The following is a 27,859-nucleotide window of genomic DNA, read 5'->3' as shown; positions in this document are numbered from 1 at the left end:
AACTGCACAATTAACATCAAATTTTCAGCTATAAAAGAAGTACTTGAGCTGCTATGACAACTGAACACAATGATGAAAAGAACTAGTAGTTCACATATGGAAGTCAAATGTCAATTACCAGGCGGTGCTTGAATGGTTGCATCGTGGAATACTGTTCAAAGGATCTCAAGTTGGATACCAAGTTAGCTCTCAGAACTTTTTTTTCCACTTGGCTTTTCTTTTGCTTCTACCAATGTTTGTTAATCTGCGAAACACCAGTTTGTGAGAGTTAAATACAGAGTAAAACTAAATAGTGCAGCAGTTACTATAGCTGCAGCATTTGGCTTACATAATACAAAATTGCCAAGAGTGCATAGATGAGATGCCTGAAACAGATGACGCTGTATTTGTTGGGAAAAGTCCATGAAGAAATACCAGTATCAACAGAAAATGAACCTAACAGGAGCCACAGTGCCATGAGGGGGTGGGGGGATGGCAGAGAGAGAGGGAGAGAGAGAGAGAATATGAATATGAATACCTCCATGGCAGGTAGAAGACTGTGTATTGCACCACCCTTTAGACATCACTACCTCGTAGGGAATGTACTGTATGAACAGGCCCTAACAGCACCTCAGTATGTATGTGAAAAGCAACGTCAGACCATGCAGCTCACTCTCGTAGTAGTACAATAAGCTTTACTGACAATACCTTGCCTGCACTCAACAACATAATCTGTGTGACTTGAAATAATCGCGTGTACTAACATGACGATGTCACTTAAGATTTGATACTCAGCTTCTCGTGCTATAAATCACAATACAGCTCGCTACATCACCGTATACAAAAGGATGGAGACAGTAACACTTTTCGTGGTATAATGGGATCAGTGGTAGCTATCTGGAAATTAATTACAACAATGCATCTAACTATCAGGGTTCACTAGATTCGTATGATAAATTACCACCAAAGCTAGTATCAATCACCAGAAAAAAACTAAATGCCAGAGTCTATGAGGAGTAGGAATGATATATTTACCAATAACAGCAACCTATAGCAAAGCTTACTCTGTGTATTCTGACAACACAACAAAACACTTTCTCAATGACGTAGGTACCAGAAATGACAGCTTTCGTATATAAATGATGAATGTGTCGTATACATTTGTTGCCTCTTGTACTTGCTCCTTTTTTAAAGATTCAACTAATAATCGTATATACCAGCAATCAGAGTGAATGTATAAATTTTTGTGTAAATTGGAAAATACATTCACAAGGCAAAGATATAATTTAATATTGTTTATCTTTCATTGTCAGTCAACAATACCCTCTAGAAGTAATGCCATGCAACAACAATGTCCTTGACTCTATTGAAATTTTATCATAATAAACTATTTTGTCAATCTCAACCGTTCAAAATTAAATGGAATAACTTTTCGTTTATAATTAATCACTTTTCAATAAAACACAAACTTGCTTTTCCTCTTTAAATAAAGATTAATTATCTTTCTTTTCATTGCAAGCTATTAACTGAAAAATACTCTTCCTCCTCTTTAGGGTTTTAATTTCTTTGAGCTTGGCTTTTACCAATATGCCAGTCTTTTACTTTATTGGCCTCTGGATTTACTTTGGAGGTTGGCAGCCCTGCAGCCAAGCGACTAGCGCGAGGTTTGGTGTTCTCGTAAAGATAAGTTATTTTAGATTATAAAACACATAGATTAGTACTGATTACGTGGTAAATAAGTGTATTAGTGTGCCGTTTAAGTGTACCATTAAAGGTTTCATTTCTCATTACGTAATATAGCAGAAAACGCGAAAAGACCGTACAGTCGTATTTTCTGTTTACGTTCTGCTGCAGCAAATCTATAGAATTTCGTTTAGTTGTTCCTTGCTCTCTCCAGCAATTTAACTTAGCGTACCTCTTCATTATTTAACTAGCATTTCCGGAAAGTAGCGTAAAGTTTAACTTGTTGTTTCAGAAACTTTGCACTTTTGTTTTTGTTTACACACAGTTGCGTATAGGCCAAATTTGTGTAACCATATTTTCGTGTTTATCTGTAATTTAACTGACTTATTCTTAATAAATTATTACGTTTATCATGAGTGAAAAGTGCTTGACTTGCCGTAGAATTGTTAGGTCGGGGCTTTGGTGTGATGGGTGCTGTAGTTTTTTCCATGTGGGTGACTGTAGTGGCGTGGGAATAGGGGAAGTAAATGAGACTCATCAGTGGTTTTGTAGGATTTGTAGTAGAGATAGGAAGATACTGGAACAGGAGGGGAAAATTGCTGCCCTTCAGGCTGAGTTAGACAAGGCCAGGGGAGATCTTGACAGGTTAAGGAGGGAGAAGGGTAAAGAGAGGTGGGAAGTGGCAACAGGCAACAGGAGGAACAGGCCTAGAACTTTGTCTGACAGCTTTATGGTGAATGTGGAAAATAGATTTGACCTGTTGCTTCAGTTAGAAGCTGGTGAGCCTCAAGCAGTTACAGGTGTAGACAGGGCACAACAAACTTTCAGCAGCAAATTGAAAAGTAAGAATGTAGGGAAATCAGTAAAGAGAAAGAAAGTGTTGTTGTTAGGTAGTTCCCATGGAAGAGGTGTTGGCCAACTCTTGCAGGATGAACTAGGATCAGAATACCAGGTCACCAATTTTTTTAAACCTAGTGCTGGTCTGGAGCAGGTGACAGAGGATTTAGGATCACTTTGCAAAGATTTCACTAAGGAAGACACCGTGGTTATAGTGGGTGGGGCAGGTAACAGTATTGACAGAGATCCTGGGTACAGCATAGAGTGTGACCTGGCGAAGATTGCATCAGCATCGAGGCATACCAGTGTTGAGTTTGTATCTGTTCTTGGGCGCCATGACCGACCTCATTTGAACTCTTCTGTCAAGAGAGTTAATTTGGAGCTGGAACGGCTGCTCATGTCGGGTGCGGGGTCACACATTGGTGTGGTTCATGTTGATTCTGTCAGTAGGTGGGATTATACTAGGCATGGCCTTCACCTCAACAGGAAGGGGAAGGGTAAATTGGCTGGGGAAATAGCAGAAAAGTTAAAGGGGGGAGGCACTGTCATGAGTAGTAAAATACCAGTGGTTATAGGATTCAGAAAAGACCCTTTTTTAGGGTAGGGAGGACAGAAAGAAAACAAATTTTAAGAGAGGTTAGAACTGAGACAAACCTTCAGTTTGAGAAAGAAATCAAAAAACATAATTCCAGCTTATTACATCAACATAAACAGCCATTGGTTAAGAATTTTCAACTGTCAGCAGATATTTTAACTCCATCCAATTTTAAGTCAGTCAATGTGAAATGTCAGCTATCTTTATTGCATCAAAATATTCGAGGACTGAGAAATAAAATTAATGAATTAACTATCTGCATAGATGAATTAGAGTCTTCAAACCCAGCTGACATAATCTGCCTCTCTGAACATCATGTGACCACTGGTATAGAACTTTTAAGTGTTACAGGGTTTAGGTTAGCATCTCACTATTGTAGATCAGAAATGGAGAAAGGAGGAGTTGCCACATTCATCAGGAACTGTCATAAATTTAAGAACATAGACATTCATAAATTTTGCCTAGAACAGCATATGGAAGCATGTGCAACAGAATTAGATTTTCACAAAAAATCTTTCATAATATTAAGTGTATATCGAGCACCTGCAGGTAACTTTAATCTGTTTGTAAACCACCTTGAAGCTGTACTGGCCCATTTAACAACCAAAAACAAAGAAATAGTGGTTGCTGGTGATTTCAATGTAGATTTCCTTAAAGACTCTCCCAATAAGAACCTATTTGAGTTAGTAACACTATCATTCAACTTAATTCCCACAGTAAAGTTCCCCACTAGGATAACCACTTGCTCACAAACAGCCATTGATAATATCTTTATAGAAAAGTCAAATGAACAAAATTATATTACAAAACCAATAGTCAATGGCCTCTCAGACCATGACATGCAGTTCCTTCTGTTAAATGTTAATACTGAACAGGATATAAAATCTGTTAAATCTGAGCTCAAGAGGGTAATCAGTAAGCCAAAAATTGATTATTTTAGGACATTCACTGGACTGATGTTTACAGTGCTCATGGCATGAATGAAAAATATAACATTTTTGCTAATAAAGTGCTTACCTTATTTGAACACTGCTTTCCCCCAAAACTTACCAAGGTTAGAGCAAAGTCTACAAAGAAGCCATGGATTACTCGAGGAATAGGGGTATCTTGTAAAACAAAAAGAAAACTGTATCTGTCAATCCGAAACATTTCCAATGTTGATGCTATAGCACATTATAAGAAATACTGCAAAATATTAAAGACTGTAATACGGATGTCAAAGCAAATATATTACAAGGAAAAGATAGTCATATCAGATAACAAAATAAAGACAATATGGGATATAGTGAAGGAGGAGACCGGTAGAACCAGACATGAAGAGGAACAAATAGCATTAAGAGTAAATGATGCATTGGTGACAGATGTGTATAGTGTTGCAGAACTTTTTAACAAACATTTTATAACTGTTACTGAAAAGATGGGGTTGTCAGGTTCGGTAGATGCTGCTATGGATTACCTTAGACCAGACATTTCAAGTAACTTCCATAATATGAATTTGACCCTCACTACCCCAACAGAAATAATGTCCATCATAAAATCTTTAAAATCAAAAACATCTAGTGGGTATGATGAAATATCAACAAAGTTAATTAAAGAATGTGATTCTGAGCTAAGTAACATATTAAGCTATCTGTGTAACCAGTCGTTTATCAGTGGAATATTTCCCGAATGGCTGAAATATGCTGAAGTTAAGCCACTGTTTAAGAAGGGAGATAAAGAAATAGCATCAAATTTCCGTCCAATTTCACTGTTGCCAGCATTCTCAAAAATTTTCGAAAAAGTAATGTACAGTCGTCTTTATAACCATCTTATCTCAAATAACATACTGTCAAAGTCACAGTTTGGATTTCTAAAAGGTTCTGATATTGAGAAGGCTATCTACACTTACAGTGAAAATGTACTTAATTCATTAGACAAAAAATTGCAGGCAACTGGTATATTTTGTGATCTGTCAAAGGCATTTGACTGTGTAAATCACAATATCCTTTTAAGTAAACTAGAATATTATAGTGTAACAGGAAATGCTGCAAAATGGTTCAAATCTTATATCTCTGGCAGGAAACAAAGGGTGTTATTAGGAAAGAGACATGTATCAAGCTATCAGGCATCATCCAACTGGGAACTAATTACATGTGGGGTCCCACAAGGTTCCATTTTGGGGCCCTTACTTTTTCTTGTGTATATCAATGACCTTTCATCAGTAACATTACCAGATGCCAAGTTTGTTTTGTTTGCTGATGATACAAACATTGCAATAAATAGCAAATCAAGTGTAGTCTTAGAAAGATCAGCCAATAAAATATTTGTAGACATTAATCACTGGTTCCTAGCCAATTCTTTGTCACTAAACTTTGAAAAAACACACTACATGCAGTTCAGAACTTGTAAGGGGTGTCCCAAGAGTATATGTCTAACATATGATGACAAGAAGATAGAAGAAGTGGACGGTGTTAAATTCTTGGGATTACAGCTTGATAATAAATTCAACTGGGAGGAGCACACCACAGAACTGCTGAAGCGTCTTAACAAATCTCTGTTTGCAATGCGAATTTTGTCAGACATAGGGGATATAAAAATGAAAAAGCTGGCATACTATGCTTACTTTCATTCCATAATGTCATATGGGATTATTTTCTGGGGTAATTCATCAAGCCAAGCTAAAGTTTTCCGGGCACAAAAACGTGCAGTAAGAATTATATGTGGTGTGAACTCAAGAACATCCTGCAGAAGCCTGTTTAGGGAACTAGGGATACTAACTACAGCTTCCCAATATATTTATTCCTTAATGAAATTTGTCATTAAAAATATATCACTTTTTCAAACCAACAGCTCAATTCATGGAATCAATACTAGAAATAAGAATAATCTTCACAAGGATTTAAAGTCACTTAGTCTTGTACAAAAAGGTGTGCATTATTCAGGAACACACATTTTCAATAACTTGCCAGCAGCCATAAAAAGCTTAACAACCAATGAAATTCAGTTTAAGAGAAGCCTAAAGGATTTATTGGTGGCCAACTCCTTCTACTCCATTGATGAATTTCTGAGGAAAACCAACTGATTTGTATATAAGTACAACATAACTTCTGCACAATTTCAGTGCAGTAATGTGTTCACTGAAAATTTGTGTGTGTGTGTGTGTGTGTGTGTGTGTGTGTGTAAGTATAATCTAACTTCTGCACCATTTCAGTGCAGTAATGTGTTCATTGCAAATAAGTATTACAGTAGTTGTATTACATGTTTCTTACCTTATAAATAAATATAAAACTTTTTTATTTTAAATTCAGTGCAATAGTATTTGTAAAATGACACTTAGTGTTCATTAAAAAATGACGATCATTCCACTTGGGACCTGTGGAATGGTACATTAGCTTATTTGTTTTAGTTTAAATATTTGTCATGTATTGTTGTTTTTCTGACATGTTCCACATCCTGGAGGACCTCCTCACTACGGATCAATTGGAATGAAAGTAAATCTAATCTAAAATCTAATTTGATATGTAAAGATACATTGGAGATATTGGTCTGCTTTGAAATTAACTTTTGAATATTTTTCTTGTAATAGTTTAGGCATAAAGGACAAGTCAGGTACTGACATTTTCATCTTAAAACAGTTAATTCTTTATTTCCTGCCATTAACTCGTTCACAGCTATAAGTCAGCATTTTACTTTGAGTGTTGGTTCTCTATTCAAAATCCCACTTCACTTGTTCTCTAATAAATGGTTCTTGATTTGTCATTTAGGGACAACGGGAAAAGCTATCGAATTCTCAATAAGCTTCTGATTGTTTCTCAGTAAATAACTATTACGTAGGATGACTTATCTTTAATATAGACTACACATTCAGTGTATCCAACGAGATTTGCGGTATTTTCTGTGTTACAGTGTTCACTCTGAAGTTGCACAATAAATCCTAACCAAACATCTCTAAGTCACTATTCCTCTATGCTTGTGTACACTTATACAACCACAATAATGCAATGCAATGCTACTATCCCTTAGCACATGCTTTAATCATCAACCACAGAATAGCTAAATGACTTCGCACGAACATATCTTTTCACGTACACCGCTCAACACAAAATCTCACAAACATATTGAAATACGGTTCGCCTACCATCGCGGGCCTATTAAGCAGCACAACACACCATCAATCACACAGGAGAAACTAATCTCACACTTCAACAAATTGAAGCTTTTTGTATACCTGGTAAGTCTACACTCTGCCAAAATCGGTGAAATAATCACTTTGTACACAAGCCTGTAATCTTCACAAAATATCTTTCTAAATGACGTAGAACTGTTTTGAACATACTTAAATTCTATCCATATCACAGACTAATTCACGAATCGTACATGTGGGCTAATCTCATCATATTCTTTAGGTAATCTCTCTCGAGGCTCACTACTCAAACAATACTCAAATACTGAACTGAAATTCTAAAAGGACAAGCCAAGAACCATTCTCTGTGAGCAAACGTATCCCTCTATAACAGTAAGTGTTTCTTCTTAGCAGTTACTGGCAATGTTTTCTATTGGTCAGCTGCTCCGTGGTTGTCATCTTTGCCACATGTCGCAATTGAGGTGGTATTAAGAAGTCATGCAATTTTTCAAGCTGAAGGTGATTGGTGCATTACAACGGGTGGGGGAAGGTAGTGCTCTATCTGAAAGGGGAAGGAATGTTACAGACAAAAGAGAGAAGGAAAAAGGTAAGGTGAGCTAGTGTGAAACAGGTTACAGATTGTTTAGGCCAGGGGGATTGTGAGAGTGTAGAATATACTGGAGACACAATTTCCCAACAAAATAGTTCAGAGAAACTCGTGCTGGAAGGGAGTATCCAGAAGGCCCACATAGTGATGCAGCTATTGAGGTCATTTACGTTGTAATGTACAGCACGTTCAAAATTAGATGGTAAAGTTTGTGGTTTGCCACAGTTTGATGGTGGCCACTCATGCAAGTAGACCGTTGGTTACTTGTCATGTCCACATAAAATGTTACGCAATAGTTGCTGCATAGCTGATATACAGGGTGTTTCAGAAGTGATGATCAATATTCAGGGATATGACAGGAATGATCATTCAAGTCAAGGAAACATGGGCTCTAAAACTTGTACCTTGAGAGCTATGAGCAATTCATAATCTTTGATACTGCCAAACAAGTCTCCTCTACTGCAAGCTCTTTGCTTTCCATATTTTGGGAAGTGGTAACATGGACTGAAATGAGGAAATAAGTCCAGTAATCATGTTGTCTAAAATGCATCCCTTAAAAGTTACGAGCACTTGTTCATCTTCACTACTTTGAAACCCAACTCTTCTAATGAACAGGTGCTCATAACTTGTAAGGTATGCATTTTAGAGTATATGTTTACTGGACATTTTTTTCTTATTTTGGTCCATACTACCACTTCTCAAAATATGGAAAGCAAAGAGCTTACAGTAGAATAGATCTCTTTCACAGTATCAAAGATCAAGAATTGTTCATAGCTCTTAAGATATGCATTTTAGAGACCATGTTTACTTGAGTTCTTTGTTTCAAATGATCATTCATGTCATATTCCTGAATATTGACCATCACTTCTGAAACACCCTGTATAACATCAATGATTTCACACATGGCCATGCCTTTTATTGGGTAGGAAATGCCTGTGGCTGAACTGTGATAGGAGGTGATGTGCGGATGTTGGATGAGTCTTGCACTTGGACCGACCAGATTCAACCTGCACCCATGGGGCTGGAAAAGGATATGTAAGTTGAATGGATGGCACAACACTGCTTTGGGTGGTGGTAGGATTTTGCTTAGGATATCCCTCATCTCAGAGCACGGTGGGAGGTAGTTGAAGCTCTGTTTATGGATGAAATGGGTAGGATGTTGTCTGTTGATAATTTGGTATATTTCAACAACTCGTGCTTTCCACTGCAGATGGAGCACCCACACGTGACGAGGCCATAAGAGAAAAACTTTTTGACATGGATCAGGTGACAGCGGTCAGAGTGGTGGCACAGTTGGTGGTTGGTATGCTAGATATGAACAGAGGTATTTATGGAGCCATCTGAGAGATTGAGATCAACATCTACATCTACATCCTTACTCTGCAAACCACTGCAAAGTACGTGACTTTTGGGAAAGTGGCTCATTGAATTGAGAAGTACCAGATGAAACAAATTTTGGAGTAGGTGTTAGATTGTGGAAGGAAGAGCAAAAATTGTCCTTGCAGTTAGTCCAGATCATGAAAATTCATCAGTGAATCTAAACCAGACAAGGTATTTTATGTGTTGACCCGATAAGAAGGATGACCCATAAATAACTTGGCATGGGGCGGTGCCATCCAGGTACCCATGACAGTACCACTGATTTGTTTGTAGATTTGGCCTTCAAAAGTGAAGTAATTTTGTGTCAGGATGTCATTAGCTACAAGTATTGGGAAAGAGGTGGTCGGTTTGGTATCGGGACGATGTTGGGAACGTAATGTCTCAGGGGAGCAAGGCCATGGGCGTGAGGAATGTTGGTGTACGAGGATGTGGCACCCATAGGGACTGTTAAGAAATCTGGTGCTAACAGGAGGCATTGAAGGAACTGAACAGTGTCTTGATTGCAGGATGGGAGATGATGTACAATAGTTTGGAGTTGTTGCTCAGCAATGACAGAGATTTGTTCTGTATGAGCAAGCCAGACACGATGGGATAGCCTTTAAAGAGACCTGTGGGCTTGGGTTTGTGGAGCAGGTAAAAGGCTGGGGTGGATAGGTGGGTTGTTAGTGTGAAGAGGGAGATAGTATTTGGTATGAACTGAGGAGCTGCTGCTGAGGTCATGTTGGACTTCTGGGATGGGATCACTATCTTAAGATTTGTAGAGAGAAGTGTTATAAAGTTGGCAGGGACCCTCTGCCCTACTATCACTACAATTCATGACCACTGTGATGGAGCATTTGTCTGTGGAAAGAATGAGGTGGTCTGGATTTGTTTTCAGGATACAGGTAGCTACGTGTGCGACAGGAGCGATGTTGAACTCGCTGTGGAGTACACATATTCATAATTAAATATGTTTGATTGCAAATTGGCACACAGTTTTAAGAAACATGTGTTTGTAAATAAACATTTACAGTCCCACAGTGCAGTCATAAATAAACACATGCAATTGGTTAATAGTCAGTTTGGGCAGCAGGAGTCGGTAGTGGAGAGTATGTTAAAAACAACACTGGAATTAGATGATCGAAAAGAGGCTGCTGCCATGAGAGCAGGGGTTGTAGTATGACACTATTTAATGTGATGGACCGTTAGGATAGTAGGTATTCAAATTATGCAGTGGAGGGTGGCCAGAGTATGTTTTGAAGGCAATTATTGTTGAGGAGAAGAAAGTTTAGACTTATTAAGGAATAAAAAATGGACAGTGGGTTTTAAATAAGGAAAGAAAAGCAGAAAATCATGTAAAATGGTGTGGGAAGTAAGAGAGTTGAATCGGCACTATATAACAGTAATGAAATTGGTGGATGGAACAACATATAAAATAAGGGAAATCACCCACTTCCCTATAGCAAACTGATAGGTGGGGCATAGAAACACATAACTGGAAACACTATGTGCACTAGCTTTTGAGCTCTTGCATTTTTGTGGTAAAAAATACACCCCCAGCCCCCCCCCCCAATCCCTCCCCACTCTCTCTCTCTCTCTCTCTCTCTCTCCCCCCCCCCCCACCCCCCCCACCCCCACCCTCTCTCCCTCAGCCATGGCCTGACTAGTTGTTGTTTATAGCTTTCACAATACTTAGAAGATAAAAGTGCTGTTCTTAACTGACATCTATTGTCTATGTGGTGCTTCAGAATCAGTTCATTGTCCTAGGAGATGACATGCCTGTAGTTTGAGAGGTATTTGTAAAACAGTGCAATTGTAGTTCATTTCTGAATGCCCCTTACAGTCACTGTACAGGTTGGCATCGTTTATTTTTAGTTAATATTCTGCTTTTCTACCAGGTGGGAAAGATTTACACTTTGAGAAGAAGCGCATGGAACAAGTGAATATAATAGTGGGGACACCAGGACGCTTGTTGCAGCACATGGATGAGAATCCTCTCTTCACATGCCACAACTTGCAGGTTAGAACATTATCTATATGCTTGTTATTCTCAGTACTTTTAAACATCAACATGGAATCTTATTAGTTTAGTATCTATAGATATATAAGAGCGTTTTCACTGACTTTCCGCGTATAGCATCATGAGAGCTCCATTATCCACCACTTTTTCGGAATATCCCCCCCTCTTCCGTGTTCGCCTCCTGAATACTTCTCTCTCTCTCTCTCTCTCTCTCTCTCTCTCTCTGTCTGTGTGTGTGTGTGTGTGTGTGTGTGTGTGTGTGTGTGTGTGTGTGTGTGTGTTTGTGTAAGGGGGGGGGGGGGGGCAATGATAGCTTGTGCAAAGGTTAATGCAACTGTCTGAGCTGTATGGGTCTGTATCCACATCACTCATTAATGAAGTGAAATAATGGAATGTGAAAGAGTACCTATAAACTATAAACAAAGGTGAATTTGAAAATTTCAAAAGAACATTTGAAGAAAGCAGCTTCACAGTCAGCCCTCATGTGTACTTGTTTTATTGCTGGAAAAACTCAGTTTTTATCATCAGAGATCATAGGCATTAAGTTTTTATTTACAGGGTCTTCTGAAACTCTACCACTGGATTTTCATAGCAGTGATTAGAATCAGTCTTCAAATGTGTTATATTCACAATTGTTTATGAAAGTACTTCAGAGTTGATAGAATATATTAACTTCTATAACCACTCAGACAATAAATCTGTGTGCTTTTATTTCAAATGTACAGTTTAGACAAGGAAAAATAAAAACACGTAAATTGTATTGTCCCAATTTTTTAAAAATGATTTTGTATACTCACCATATTTCTGTGATTTTGAGAACTTGGAAACAAATAATTGACCATAATTTTCAAACTTACCATTTGTGTAGGTGTGACATGTTAAAGTTGATGTGTATTTTTGTGTGATGAAGCAAATTAGCATGAAAAGTACTTTTACGAGTGCGCCTATAAATCCAAGATTATGGGCTTGTTCACAGATACTAGTGCTTGATGAGGCAGACCGTTGCCTTGACCTGGGATTTGAAAAGACAATGAATAGCATCATTGAGAACTTACCACCCAAGAGGCAGACACTGCTGTTTTCTGCAACACAGACCAAGTAAGTATGCCAGTAGTGATACACAAGAAAGTTTGTTCTTAGAACCTAACTGAATTCTTTTCTTGAGTCGTGGCATTTGCAGAAGTTATTGTAGTGCAACATTTTGTGTAGTGTATAACATAAATGTTTTGATTTCTTATTAATTAATTACTTTTTTTTTGCAAGAAAATAATAAGTTGCTTGGCTTGAATTGTTGTCAACTGGAATGATGAATGATAAATTTTAAAATATTATACACACATATTGCAAGGTAGAATCTAGGAATTTTTCAGTGGGCAGAATGCTTGAAATTTATTTTCAAAGTTAGTTGTTATCCACTGAATTCAATCTGATTATTACATTTTTTTCTCTTGTGTACACTGCTTACACATTACAGCAGTGCCATCACACTTATTGTACTTGATATCTTGTTAAACTTGTATGGCAACTATTTGTAATGGTTTCAGTATGCAGCATTCCTTATTACCTTACCAAAAATTTATTCAGGAAAATTGATGAGCCTAAACAGTATGACCATTGCCCGCCGTGAGACTGAATGCAGTGTGGTAACATGACTGGTATGTGACGCAATGAGGAAAGCTTATAAGCAGAGCAGAGGAGACTTGGGAAAAATTAGCAACAATACAAGTCACAAATGGGGAGATCTGCTGACATAAGTGTCTTTGACTAACAGCTTTTTGGAATGAGCGTCTAGGAAACAGTGATGCTGATCAGCTGTTCTTGTGTTACTGTTCGAGCATCAGTGGAAAGTGGGTGAAGAATCATGAAACTGCAAGTAGATGAAAATGTGTTGGATGACCATGCCTCACCATGAAATGCTGTGATTTTCTCACTCTTTAAAGCAGAATAGATGGCAATTTGTGGCAGGTATGATTATGGAGTATAATGCTTGTAGATACACCGGTGTTTTTGAGGACACTGTCAGTGCATATTGTTGAATGTGTGGGCATACCAGTAGATAACACCTGTGTATTCCCACATTGACCCAATGACATTATTGTAGTGGGTATGGGATAATCAAGATTGGATTGTGGATCAATGGAAATGTGTCACATGATGATTGGATCATGTGCCTTGTTACAAGAAGTTAATGATTTTGTCCAGATACAGTTATCCAGGTGCACATCTGCTCAAAACAAGCACTGTGCTACTAATGCAAGCTGGTGGTTGCAGTGTTATGCTAAGAGGGACATTTCAGCTGGGCTTCTATGAGATACGTGCTAGTAACCCAAGGCATCATGACAGTTCTGGTGTATGTAAACGTTATTGCGGACCACCTGCATCCCTTCTTGCTTGATGTCTTCTCCATAAGTGATTCCATCTCAGAACTGTATAACAGTGAGTGTCACTACAGTGGTTTGAGGTACAGTGGTTTGGGGAACTCGTGTTGATGTCTTGACTACCTAATTTTGCCTGGTATAAACCTGATGGAACATGACTGAGATGCTATATGGCACCATCTAACGACTGGCCTGTAATTTCCAGGAGTTGTATGGCCTGTGTGTGGAGACACCCTGTGACGTGGTATGACCTGTGTGTGGAGACATCTTGTGACAAACCTGTAGGACACTATCAAAGATTTGTTGAATCTTTTCGATGCAGAATCACCGCTGTATTGCATTCCAAAGTTGGACCAACACTCTATTAACCATTTGATCACATTGTATTGGCTCATCTTTGAACATAGTTATCCAATGTAAGTCACTTGTCCCATGGCAAGAGTTTTCATATGAATACTAGCAGCCTGCTCTGGCTTTGCACGGGTAACACTAAGCACTTACAGCCGACAGCCGGATGACTTGCCTGGCATGTTTACGGGCCATCAGAGACCAACATTAGGTAACTTGAACACTATCAAATCACTTAAATGATATAAGCAGTACATAACAGGAAAGCTCTCGTTAACCATGAATGTTATCTGTTCCATATTTAATTGACCTGTGGAGTAACATCTCATTGTAATGGTGAGAGCACATCATGATTTAATTAATGTGTTTATAACAAATGTAAATATATAACAAATGTAAATATTGTATGTGAATTGTGTGTGCGCGTGCGCGTGTGTGCGTGCGCGCGCGGCGGAAAGGATGGGCTTAATTGACTTTGGATTATATACAATTTACTGGTAATTAGCATTACACTTTCTCTTTGTTATTTGGTACCTACATGCTCTTCCAGTGCCTGGTAAACATGTATTTAATAAAATTCCATAGATAATGTATAAGTAATAATCTCTTGAGAGGGTGCAAGGGAGTATTATTGTTGTCATGTAAAGAAATCCTTTCTCAAAGTTTATATTTAATGTCAGAAATTCCAGTGATATGTTCCCAAACAATGTATCGTAAATATTCTCAGGTGTTATTTGTGGTATATTGTTTGGCTTGCATTATTGTTTCCCTCAGTAATTGATCGAAATCTAAAATTAAACAAAAATTAGCTCAGTCTTACTTCTGAGATTTAGTTCAGTGTGGCATGAAAACTTTGAGATAACTTGCACTAGCTGTGAATGCTTGCATAAGATGTGCGTGTAAATTCGGTTGTTTGATCACATCAGTCCTTCTTATCCTCAGTCAGGCTGATTTTAAGAAGAGACATTCTGAATATGTTTTAATCTAGTACATTGTGGTGATTTTTTTTAAGCGCTAGATGTTAAAGTAAGAACATATTATATTTCCTAGTAGAATCATAAACTACACTGATTTGAACTGCAGATCGGTTCGTGACCTGGCACGTTTGAGTCTAAAGGACCCCTGCTATGTGTCAGTGGTGGAGAAAGCTCAGCACTCAACTCCGGAACAGCTGAGGCAGAGTTATACAGTTGTAGAGCTGCATGATAAGATGGCTGTCCTGTGGTCTTTTGTACGTTCACACCTCAAGCACAAAATCCTGGTTTTTCTTGCCAGCTGTAAGCAGGTAAGATCAACATAGTTCTGTTGCTTGTCTGCCAGCTAATGTTTTCATACTTTACAGCTGAAGTAATTTCACTACACAGTTTTTGTTTGGAGATTATTGTGAAAAACATTGGTTTCAAATGATGTCCTAATGCTAGAGCTTTAAATAGTTACTATGTTTTACTTCTTAATGTCAGTTTTTAGCTTTTGAAATTGTAGGTTGGTCCCCCCCCCCCTCCCCCTTTAGTACCAAGATTTAATTTCCCTTGTGCACCATAGCTCATAATCACATGTGGCAATTTCAACTGTGTGCACAAAAATAATACATCACATCTTTTCCATGCCTATGAATGAGGGTGTGTACATACTTGATTTAATGGAATATATTTCAAGTTTGTGTCAGCCTGTGGATAAAGATGAAATGTTTGCGCTTACATTGGGATCGTGTATTTGAAATGCACTATTTATATGAATGTGCTCACATCCACTTTGAACTTATAAATAATGGTCTAAGGTTGAAATTCATCAGTAGTGCAGAAAAAGCATGTATTACAATTGAACAGCAACAATGAAAATGGTTCTGTCTCTCATATGAGCATTTGACTTGTATAAGAACTAATGGAAGACAAGAGATTTATTTTATCCTGCATGTCGATCATAAGTAACAAGACATGTTTTCTGTGTTTGATGTGTATGTAATCAAAATATAAATATCTTGTATATATTTTATAATAAATGAAGAATGAAATCCATGTCTAGGTAAAATACCACTATGAGATCCTTTGCAAACTGAGACCAGGTATATCAGTTTTGGCCCTGTATGGCTCTCTCCATCAGCTGCGAAGGATGGACATATACCGTAGCTTCTGTGCAAAGAAGCATGCTGTAATGATTGCCACAGATCTTGCAGCACGAGGGCTTGGTAAGTATTTCAGTTCACTTACCACATATAGGGTTTAATTGAAACATGTTTGTTATATCTAATTGCTAATGAATATGGTTCCAGCATTTTGTAGTCACTTGTTAACATTGTTTACAGCTGGATATACTTGTTGACGATTTGAATTGGAGCTCACTGGTCTGTTAAGAGAGAGAAGGAATGGGAGGGAGACCGAGCACGTTTTTGACTTGGCAAAAGAAGAAGGGATATTTTGGTATTTTGGAAGTCACCTGCCCTTGGACTGGCCATTGGTGTGATGCTCATTGTTGCTTATTGGATCACAATCAGATCATAGATGTCTGACACACGAAACACTCCATCTTGGAGTTGTAGAGGCTCTGGGTTTTTCGTGTGCCTTATGTGTCAAGGGTATTGTGAATACCTCTCTTTTAGAGAAAACCCCAGCTGCCAAAGTTAACTGCCATAGGAAGTGTGTTGATGATAGTGGTCACTGTTGACTACAGTAGAACCTTGATTAACTGTCTCTTTTCAACCAGGGAGTGGTCAGAATACTAAAAAGGTCAGATAACCAGAGGAGAATAAAGCAACTCATTTACAGATCTCAAAACTATGTAATAAGTCAAAATTAAGTAAAGAAAATACATTTTTAACTAAGAGAAAGGAAAACTCGGAACAGTCTAGGGACTGAAAATATGTCTTAAAAACTGTAAAATGTTTTCTGTTTCAATTTCGTAAACCTTGGCTTTGTGGCTCCATCATGCCACTTCCTTGCTTACAATAGGCCCATAGCTATAGTGGTTGTCTGTTGTTCGACATATTAGAGGGCAATCTTAAATTCATCCTTTGCTGCAGAGTGGCTAACCGTTTTGTCTTCCTCTCCTGTTGCTAAGTGGTATACTGTTGCAAAACAAGATCGATGTACTGACCGTGTTCAGGTCTTTCACAGGTAACAGCAGCAACACCACGGACATCTGCAGGCCATTCCTTTATATCAGCATGCTGGATATCATTTTGAAGAGTATACAAATCATTGACTAAATCTGCTGTCTGACTAGAACAAAACTACTTCTACAATTTTTGTTGAGTGATTTTCCCAAGTTATTACCAACCTTGAGGAACACTGTAAATTGCATCTTTTATGTGGAGGCCTTTCATTGCCTCAAAAAGACCACAACCTTCTTTTGTGTGCTCTAACGAAGTGCTAATGCTGTTTTAACAAGTCAATAACACCCTGGTCCATTGGTTGGATTATTGAACCTATGTGCGTTGGGGAGGACAACAACATAACTTTTGTGTCATCTTGTTGAAGTTCAGACTTAAAGGGGTGCCTTGGGGCATTGTCTAGCAATACAAGTGCATCGGGTGGTAGGTTTTTGGATTTCAAGTATTTTTAACAACCAGAACAAATTAATCAAAAATCATTCTTTAAAGAAGCTACCACTAATCTGCGCACTTTTCTGAGCTTTGTAATAAATAGTAAGTGCCAACATTTTAAGGTTGAAGGTTCTTGGTTTTATAGACTTGCTGATTACGGACACCAGTTTATGGTAACCACTTGTGTTGCTACATGGTGCAATGGTCAGGCTGTCCTTTGCTGTAGTGCATTTAAAATAAGTTGCACCTTTTGACAGTTAAGTACGGAGCGAGTGGAGGGAAACGTAGTTATCAGAGTGTGCCGAACGTATCAGGAGGCGACAGTAACACCAGGCTTGCTTGGCGCGTTACATGTCAGCCGTGCAAGTTGGTCAATATATAATCTTTCTCAAATGATTTTAAACAGACTATATGGTAATAAACTCTGAGTCTCGCACATCTTATATCTTCATTCATCATATTCATAATTAGTTATTCATCCAGATTGTATCTGGTTTATATATATATATATATATATATATATATATATATATATATATCTCACACACACACACACACACACACACACACACACACACTCTCTCTCTCTCTCTCTCTCTCTCTCTCTCTCTCTCTCTCTGTAAGAAAAAGAAAAAAACTCCACTTCAAGTTGAGCTACAAGCCTGTATGGTGGCTACTGGACTTACATTTTGGAGAGCCAGGCTTCAAACTATAAGGACTTAGGTTTTCTGAAGTTGCTTCCATTTTTCAATTACTTCTGTTCAATCAGTTGATAAGCAGACATCGCTGTCCTGTCTAACAAATTCTGAATCGGCGTCTGATTTTAGAACAAATTTTAAATACTTAAGTAATAACATCACAAAAATCATCTCTATGGATATCATTCGTAGTAGTAAATTGAACAAAGACCAACTGCATGCTATCTATTGCCTGAGGTGATTCCAAAATCTTCATCAGGTGCCCCTCCCCCCAAGCACTGGTTTTCCAGTTTTGGTGCAAGTAGGCTATGTAACATTAGCTTACACATGAAAATGTAGTGATGACTCTTCTGCAAGTATTTATATTATTTCTGTCTTCTTATCAGATTTCCCTGCTGTTGACTGGGTTGTTCAGCTGGACTGTCCAGAGGACGCACACACGTACATTCACAGGGCAGGGCGCACAGCTCGCTACCAGGCTGGTGGAGAGTCCGTACTGGTGCTGCTGCCTTCGGAGGAGAAGGCTATGCTGCAGAGATTGGAAGCAGCTCGTATACCACCTCTGCAGTCCATTAAGTAAGTTCACCTATCGTGTATGCCACAAAAAAGTGTGAAATGTAAGGAACCTGTAATCTTAAACCATCAATGTGTTACTTCCAGTTTAACCTCTCATCAGTGGACACACCTAAAAATTTTGAAAATTCTACCTTAGCTACAGACTTGTGTTCAAAGTCTATATTTATGACTGAAGTTGTGCCATTTACTGTACGGAACTGTAGATACTGTGTTTTATGAAAATTTAAAGAGAGTCCGTTTGCTGAGAACCACTTAATAATTTTGTGAAGAATATCATTTACAATTACATGACTTAGTTCTTGGTTTTTAGATGTTATTATTATACTTGTATCATCAGCAAAAAGAACTAACTTTGCATCTTCATCAATGTGGAATGGTAAGTCATTAATGTATATCAAGAACAGTAAAGGACCTAAGACCGAACCCTGTGGGGCCCCATACTTGATAGCCCCCCAGTTTGAGGAATCAGCTATTGTTTTAACATTACATGAACCACTTATTTCAACTTTCTGCATTCTTCCAGTTAAGTATGAATTAAACCATTTGTCCACTGCCCGCCTCCAACCATAATGATCTAGCTTATCTAAAAGAATTCCATGATTTACACACTCAAAGGCCTTTGAGAGATCACAGAAAATACCAATGGGTGATGTCTGGTTATTCAGAGCATTTAATATTTGATCAGTGAAAGAGTATATAGCATTTTCTGTTGAAAAGCCTTTCTGAAAACCAAACTGACATTTTGTTAGTACTTTATTTTTACAAAGTTGGGAGGCTACTCTCGAATACATTACTTTCTCAAAAATTTTTGATAGAGCTGTCAAAAGAGAGATTGGGCAGTAGTTGTTGACATCCGATGTATCCCCCTTTTTATGCAATGGTTTTACAATGGCATATTTCAGTCTATCGGGGAAAACACCCTGCTCCAAAGAGCTATTACATACGTGGCTGAGAATCCTACTTAACTGTGGGGAACAAGCTTTAAGTACCTTGCTGGAAATGCCATCAATTCCGTAAGAGCTTTTACTTTTCAATGAGTTTATTATTTTACTGATTTCAAAGGGAGAGGTTGGTGGAATTACAGTTGTTTCAAACTGCACAGGTATGGCCTCTTCTATTAGTAGCCTTGCCTCTTCTAGTGAAGATCTAGATCCTATTTTCTCCACAACATTTAAAAAATGATTATTGAAAATATTTTCAATTTCTGATTGTTTGTTAGTACACTTGTCATTCAGTTTTATGGCACTAAAGTCTTCCTGTGCTCACTCAGAGGTCCACACTTAACATCCTGCTCCACCATAAGATTACTATTTTTATCAAAGATCTCATTATTGAAAGGGTGGTCTTTCAGTGCAGAAATAAGGACTCATATTTTAATGGAAAGTCCTGGGTGGGATAAAAAACAACATGTAATCTTCTGATGGTGGGATAGTTCTTCTTTTCAGTCTGTGGTGTAAACGACGGTTACTCATCTATTTTTTCAACTACCCTAGTGAATAATAAAACAAGCACTCCTTCTCATATGTAAATGCAGCACAACCACACTTTTACATCCCCAGAATTAATGTTTTCCCACTGTTGACAGTTTTTATCGCTCCTGACAAATACCCTGTACCCACATTGCTAATTCGCACCTGATTTTTGCGACTACATATTTATTATTTTCCTGCGATTTATGGAAAAATGTTTGTGGAGAAAAAATTGATGTAAAATGATGCTGGCATGGTGTTGGCCATCAAGCAGTGTTTATAAATGTTAAGTGGTTAAGTTTCTTGACACCAGGGTGCTCTACTGAGCGGAGTTGAACTGGTAAGTGCGTGAAAGTTGGAACAATTCATCCCTTATCTCTTGCCTCTGCCGAGCTCTACATGTTGTGGTGGCTGATCGCAGCATCTAGGTTCGTCTGAATAAAAATATCGTGACCAATCACAACCGTTTCCAAACTGTCTCCACTGTGCATGCACAGTTTCTCGATTGTTGTAATAGTGATACCTTTGTCGAACTGTATTTAGCACGTTTCGTCATTTGGCGATTTGCAGCACTAGTGTCGCTATTTGACGCCTTCACTCACTTTGTGTTGCTCAGCTGTTTCTGGTTTAAACACAGCGCCAATTATGTATCTTTTCATGCGGAGAAAAACATGTTTTGAGTATTTATTCTCATTGTCAAGTGATTACACACTTATGTGTGTATTTTTTGTGATGTTATGCAAACAGACAATGTGACTAATTGTGTGTGTGTGTGTGTGTGTGTGTGTGTGTGTGTGTGTGTGTGTGGTTTTCTACATAACTGAGGAGGCACTGTTCCTGATAACATCAAAAAAATGACTGTAGTGAAAGAGACACACAATGACACACATGCAAACACCACTCAATATATTTATGTAAATATTTTCTCTTGACAATGAGAAAAAATTCTCAAAATGCATCACGCTACACATGAAAAAATACGTAACTGTTGCAGTGTTTCATTATTTAAATAATGAATGATAGCTGCAGGCTTTCCAAAAACATTGATTATGATGTATGAAACTGAGTCAAACGTTTCTACTTCCCAGACTGTTACCAGTTCCAGTTACATCAGCGGTATTTATTAGATAATAAACAAGCCCCTGTCAAGTATTTTGACACCTATTATATACATATATCATACGTGAAGTGTGAAAATGCAAGGGGGTATCTTATGCATAACTTTTGCAGCTTATAATGTTGTTTCCCACTTTTTCATTTTCCCCACATTTGACACTTTTTTTTTTTTTTTTTTTTTTTTTTTAAGTCACTTGAAAAGTGTAAAAATGGGTTTTCACTGTATATTCTACCATGAGTTACAGTTCATCACACCTCATACAACTTCAAATACACGAAATGCAAGTCAAATAGTTATTACCAGTTGTTTGAAAATTCTTTTCCAAGCAGAGTGTAGATATCTAACAGATGTCAAGACAGACTCAACTTCTCTTCTCATGACTGTAGTCAACTCATGAACATGCACATAAGAACAAATTAATTTTGCCACAGTATACTATTCAAAATGCAGTACTTTACAAACAATAAACAGTGCATGCAAAAGCCATTCATCACCTAGAAAGACATGGGAGCAACACGTTACTTTTCTCAACATGACATATTACACCTCAAGGCATGGTGGTGACTCTTTCTTGTGTGTGTGTGTGTGTGTGTGTGTGTGTGTGTGTGTGTGTAGGGAGGGAGGAGTAGATGACAAGGGAGGCAGCGGAAAGAAAGGTGTGATTGTAGATTAATGAAGTGAAGTGAGAGGCATGGGGACTGGGGTGGAAGTGGCTGTGGCATAAGAGGATAGTCGAAACTAAGACAAGATAAACTATCAAACATCAAACAATGAGTACTCCTGGTAGGAGTATCAACAATGTAGGAAAAGACACGTCGCTACTTACCATGAAGAAGATACATCAAGTTGTTGCAGACAGGCGCAATTAAAAGACAAAACACCCACCCACACACACACACACACACACACACACACACACACACACACAGCCAAGCAATCATACCTCACATACACACAACCGCCATTTTCAGCCTCTCGAGCCTGAATGGGTATTCTGGCACAAGATGCTGGAGTTGGCAGTCATGTGTCCATGAGGTTTGCTTGTGTGTGTGTGTGTGTGTGTGTGTGTGTGTGTGTGTGTGTGTGTGTGTGTGTGAAAGAATGGAGCATGTTTGTGCGTGTCTCTTACTGACGGAGGCTGTGGCCGAAAGCTATATGTGAGTGTCTTTAATTGTGCCTCTCTGCAACTTGACGTTTATTCTTTACAGTAAGTAGCAATCTGTCTTTTACTACATTGTTGACAAGATAAACTGTGGAATTTAACAATGTGTTATAAGGAGAATTCCCATCTATGTAATCCAGAGAAAGTGGTGCAATGGGGCAGATTTGAGATCCATGTTGCATGGATTGTGAAGCAACCATTGAAGTCAAGAATATTATGCTCAGTAACATTTTCTGTCACTGGGTGGTCAACTTGGCTGTTGTTTACAGTTTGGCAGTGGCCATTCATTTGGGCAGACGGTTGGTGGTCATGCGCACATGAAAGACTGCAGTGGTTACAGCAGAGCCAGTACTCGACACGAGTGCTTTCCCATGTGAAATTGCCTCAAATAGGATTGGATGTGCCTGTGACACGGCTAGAATTGTTGGTGCTGGGTGTGTGCATAGCACATACCATACAGTTGGATCTTCCATGAGGTATAATGTATGTGGCTTAAGGATATACCAGGCTATCTTTTACATTGGGTAGGCGATGAAATACTGCTTTGGCAGAGGAGGGAAGGATTTTCTTGATTTTGGGACACAATTAATGATAGTTGAAGCACTGGAGAAGGTTGTGGCTATGTTTCCAGTCTCCCTTGCAGCTGGTTCATTGGGGCAGCTAGAGAATTATCAGCATTTGCAGGTATAGCGTGAGATAGTAACTAGTGGATTAGGTTTGGATGGCAGTGCTCATCTATGAAGGCTTGGCTGTCACTTCAGATGCATGTTCCACAAGTGATCAGACTGTGTGGAAGTGAAGGCAAGTATCAAAGTGAAAGTACTGTTAATGGTTTCTGCACTTTATATGGACAGAATTTTGATGAAGCCACCAGAGAATTGGTGCTCAGTAGGCATGAATGTGGCACACTGGGCTAAAGAGGTTCAGGTGAGGTTGCCATGTAATTTATGCCAAAGATTGGTTTGTATATCTCCTCCTCCTCCTCAAAAAAGTAGTAATGTGTAACATGCTCAGGTGTATAAGAAATGAGGCAGTGGATTTGAAGTCTTCATCTGAGTCAGTGTTGCTGGTTTGGCCGAAGATCTCTCCTTTACCTGATTCCTAAAGTAGAGACATTCTTTTCCTACCATCCACTCTGACCAAAAACGTGCTTTTCATCTTACCTCTCCTAGTCTATACATACATCCAAGTGTTACCTTCTTTCACTTGCACCCAATCAGCCCCAAGTTACATGCCAGGAATTCCTTAGCTAGCCTCACCTCCAACCAGGCTTCCCCTTCTTCCCCTAGTTCCCTTCCCAAGAACTGAAACCACTCATTAGAAGGGGTAGCACATTCTTAAAAAAGACGATGAGTTCTTCCTTATTCCAGTATACAAAGCCTCCACCACTGTCATACCGAGCCACTGAGGTTACCTGACGGAAGGTATCCACTAACTCTTGACTCTTCCACCTACAAGCCCTTCTGTAGTGAGCCAATCCCAGAAGTCCTATATAACCTGTAATCCCTATTCAAATCCCAGACCCATCCCAGAACTTCTGCCCTAAATCCATTCCTATTTTTTCACTCCAACTACCCCCACACATGAGCTATGTGCTTCCTGAAATTCACAACCATTCTGAACATCGTATTGTAGTTGCTTATTGTGATCTAATGGAAAGAAGCAGAACTATTGCTTACAAGTACTTCCAACTCAATGCCCACAGCCAAACTTCTTGTATCAAAGACAAACAAAATTTTCGTCAACATCTCTCATTCATCCCCAACCCATTTCCATTTTTGCAAGTTTGCTCTGGGAGCCATTCTGTTAAACATTAATCTCGCCATCAACTCATTCCAGTGTGAGAACACAATTCATTTTCGTGTTGGAAGGAGCCTTACGTTGCACCTCTACTCTCAGAGTATCTCTAGTACGAAAGCAAGCATATACATCTAAGACAAAAAAGGAACACAGGGATTAATTAGAATACAGAACTTCCCTGTGGCAGAACAAGATGCAAGACCTGCCCTGTCCACCCATCTACCCATCCAGCACCTCCTACTCCAGTCATATTACAGGCTTATCCTGCCCAGTCAGAGGCTGGGCCGTGTGTGAAAGTTGCCATGTCGTACATCAGCTCTGCCACAAATACTGCACAGCTCTTTTTTGTTGGTTTGACTACCAACCAGTTGTCCACCACGATGAATGACCACCACCAAATTGTTGCCAAGGACAGAGTTGACCACCCGACGGCACAACACGCAGTTGAGCACAACGTGCTGTTTCAATGGCTGCTTCACAACGCGGGTCACCTGGATCATTCTCTCGACCATTGGCTTCTCTGAACTAAACAAGTGGGAGTCACCCCTACAACGCATCCTCCACTCCTGTAGTCATTTTGGCCTCAATCTCCAATAACTCGATGCCCCACACCCTTTCCCTCCCTTCACTGTGTTGACTTCTCCCAACTCGTGACACCTTCAGTGTGAGCTGCTGCCCACCAGCTCCCACAACTGTGCACCACGTGCCTAAGGCTGGTATTACACTATCAAATTTCTTTGTCAAAAATCTTTGTCAAAGATATTTGATGGTGTAATAGGGAACTTTGTCAAATGTCGTCCAATATTTGATCAAATCTAGGGCCTTGCTGGACATTTGATCAAAGAAGTCGCTTGTCTTCTGTTCACTGTAATGTGACATGTTACCACATGGAGCGCTAGGATCGCTGCAGCGTTCTGTCGCCTGTAGTGTCAGTTGGTGTGTGCCGACAACTACAAAATTAATAGAGATGTATGAAGGCGATGAGGCGCTTTACAACGTAAGTCACCCTGAATACGTAAATAGGTTAAGAAGATTGGAGACCTGGCCTGACCTAACCTCACCTCACCTAACCTAACCCTCTCCTGTAGCAAGGAATCGCAGTGTTACAGTGGGCATGTCTTCTGCAGATGTAGCAGTTCTTAAGTGAATATTGTGCTTTGTGATATGAGGATACGCTTCACTGGGCACATACAAAAATGTATGCTCATCCATTCTTAAGTAATTGATGTACGACTTGACGTCCTCCACTATAATTTCACGTAACAAGTTTTGTTGAATGCTTTTATCATGTCATCGTAAAACCCACGGTTTCACCCAGGTATGTTTCCTTTTTCCCCTGCTTCTCTTCCGCATGTGCACACAGTACAACTGTGGTACATGCACCTGCTGTGGTTAATAACAAGTTGTTGTTGTCAGCCATCTCGAACTTTGACGAAAAATACGATGACAGTGTAATACCCCTTCTAGCACTGTGTCAAAGATCTTTAAGTATATTTGATGGAATATTTGATCACATCTTTGACAAAGAAATTTGATAGTGTAATACCGGCCTAACCCATATACCTGCCACCCCTCCCTCCCCACATTCCTAGCCACCAAACCAGCTGCCTCTCTCAGAGCCGCTGGCCACCCACTCCCAATCCCTCGCCCTGCCTCCAGCCTCCCTCTTCCTCTACCCACCTCACCCATCACTAACCCCACCAAAACCTAGTCCACCTGCCCAAATGCAGCACTAGCACTGTTAATCCTGCCAGCACCATTAAGGACATAGGCATTTACATTCTTCCAGAACTTTCCTGCAACATTACTACAAAGTACAAGACTTCAAAACAGTAGAGGGACACATAAATAACGGACTCCGCACTCTTGCGGCAGACTACCAAAACGACCACCTGAAACTGAATCCGGCTAAAACTCAAATATATGCTTTTCATGAATGAAACAGACACTGACAGAAAATTAAGTCGTGCGGGGTGGCAGGGAGCTGGAGCACTGTCATAATCCAAGATATGTGGGGGTTAGACTGGACTGTGCTCTAATATTTATGAAGCACTGCCTAAACACAAAAAAAGTATCCACCCGCAGCTCACAAGTAGTGGAGGGGATGCCCAATCAACAGTACTCAGAACATTGGTAATTACATTACTCCGTCGCTGAATGCGACTGTGCTGTTTGGTACAGTTCTGTTCATGCCATGCGTGTAGATGTTGCCCTCAATGAGACATGTAAAAAAACATCCGAGATTCTTGAGGTCAACACCTGCCTACAAAAATTTATTCAATTTTGACACTATTTTGACTGTGACGTCTTTCATGACTGATTACTTGGATAAAAAGTTTGTGATAAGCTTGCTGCATCAAAGCAGTGGAAATTAGACTCTGTGATAAAAACTTCAGTTGCAACACCAGTTGTGCACTTAGCAGCACATGGAAATGTGCACTTCATAAAAGAAGAAGAAGAAGAGCACAGAGGATGACGTCTTGTAACTTACCGTCTGATGCGAGTGGTGGCATAGCTAGAAATGCTGAGTAGAGTGTGCAAACATTATCTATGCACATAGAGAGCACTGCCTCAGTACACACTATTCTTGTTATGTCATAATGATGTAATCCAGCGAATCAGATGCAGTCACTTGGATATAAATGTGGGAGCTTTGTCAGTTTCGCAGCAGTCAGAACAGCCTCAGACACTGATGATGGAGGTAGTCGTTGAAAGCTTGAGATTTTATTTTATACTATTGTTATTAATTTAATTATAACACTTCAGTCTGACCAAATTAATGGATTTATTGCATTCTCTTCACACCTACTTTTTTAACATTGACTCTCATAATTAAAGCAATAAAAATCGTTTTTGGAACCTAACTTTTTTGAACTGTTTGTGTAAAATGTAGCCCAGGGCCAACATTCCATGAGATGAATATGGGAAAAGTCCCTAAACTATCCTCAAATTGTCCATGAAACTGACTCTCAACATCCTATAACTGAACATCCAGTTTGTCACATTCTCATGCAGGCATACTGATTGAACTTATGATTTTTATTCCAGGTTACATGTTGCTTTGTATTGATTCCCACTCCTGATGATATCTTTTCAACCTTCCATTTCCACTCCTTTTTCTCCCCCTCTTCTAGCTCAGAAATGTTCTTTCTCTTGGTGAAAACAAAATTTATGTCACATAAATAATTTGAGAGAAAAATGGGCCTGTCTTGTGTAAAATAACATAACTATAAGGATGATGATAGTCACTACCTGAACGAAACATCAACAACCGAAAGTGATTACATTGTTACCTCATAGACAGTAATTAATTTCCAAACATTAACAATAGTGTTGCCCTATTCTGAACTAATGAATGAGCACTACAGTTGAAGTTTCTGTGAAGCAAAAATACAGTATACTGAAATATATAGTGTTGCACAGATAAGCCACACCTTAATTTAGCACATTTGACTCTTGGTAAATTGAACCTTCATAAATCAAATATCTCGATAATGAAACATGTTTTCAAGTCACTTTAAAAAATCCTTGACAAATCAAAGAAATCCTGTGTGTTTTTGTATATTCGATAAATCAAAGCAATTATCATGC

The 27,859-nt window shown here is 39.0% G+C and overlaps 1 protein-coding gene across 1 annotated transcript in view; it reads left to right on the top strand.

Annotated features, from left to right (window-relative positions):
• LOC124622038 (probable ATP-dependent RNA helicase DDX10) overlaps positions 1 to 27,859 on the top strand; it is a 92,393-nt gene that overhangs the window by 23,311 nt on the left and 41,223 nt on the right. Inside the window, exons 4-8 of the mRNA XM_047147597.1 lie at positions 11,061 to 11,182; positions 12,159 to 12,280; positions 14,992 to 15,193; positions 15,931 to 16,093; positions 18,531 to 18,720. Of these exons, the coding sequence (XP_047003553.1) occupies positions 11,061 to 11,182; positions 12,159 to 12,280; positions 14,992 to 15,193; positions 15,931 to 16,093; positions 18,531 to 18,720 (799 nt within the window). The remainder of the gene's footprint in view (positions 1 to 11,060; positions 11,183 to 12,158; positions 12,281 to 14,991; positions 15,194 to 15,930; positions 16,094 to 18,530; positions 18,721 to 27,859) is intronic.

This window comes from Schistocerca americana, chromosome 7 (genome assembly GCF_021461395.2).
Source record: "Schistocerca americana isolate TAMUIC-IGC-003095 chromosome 7, iqSchAmer2.1, whole genome shotgun sequence".
Classification (NCBI taxonomy): domain Eukaryota; kingdom Metazoa; phylum Arthropoda; class Insecta; order Orthoptera; family Acrididae; genus Schistocerca; species Schistocerca americana.
This window is presented reverse-complemented; position numbering and strand designations above follow the sequence as displayed.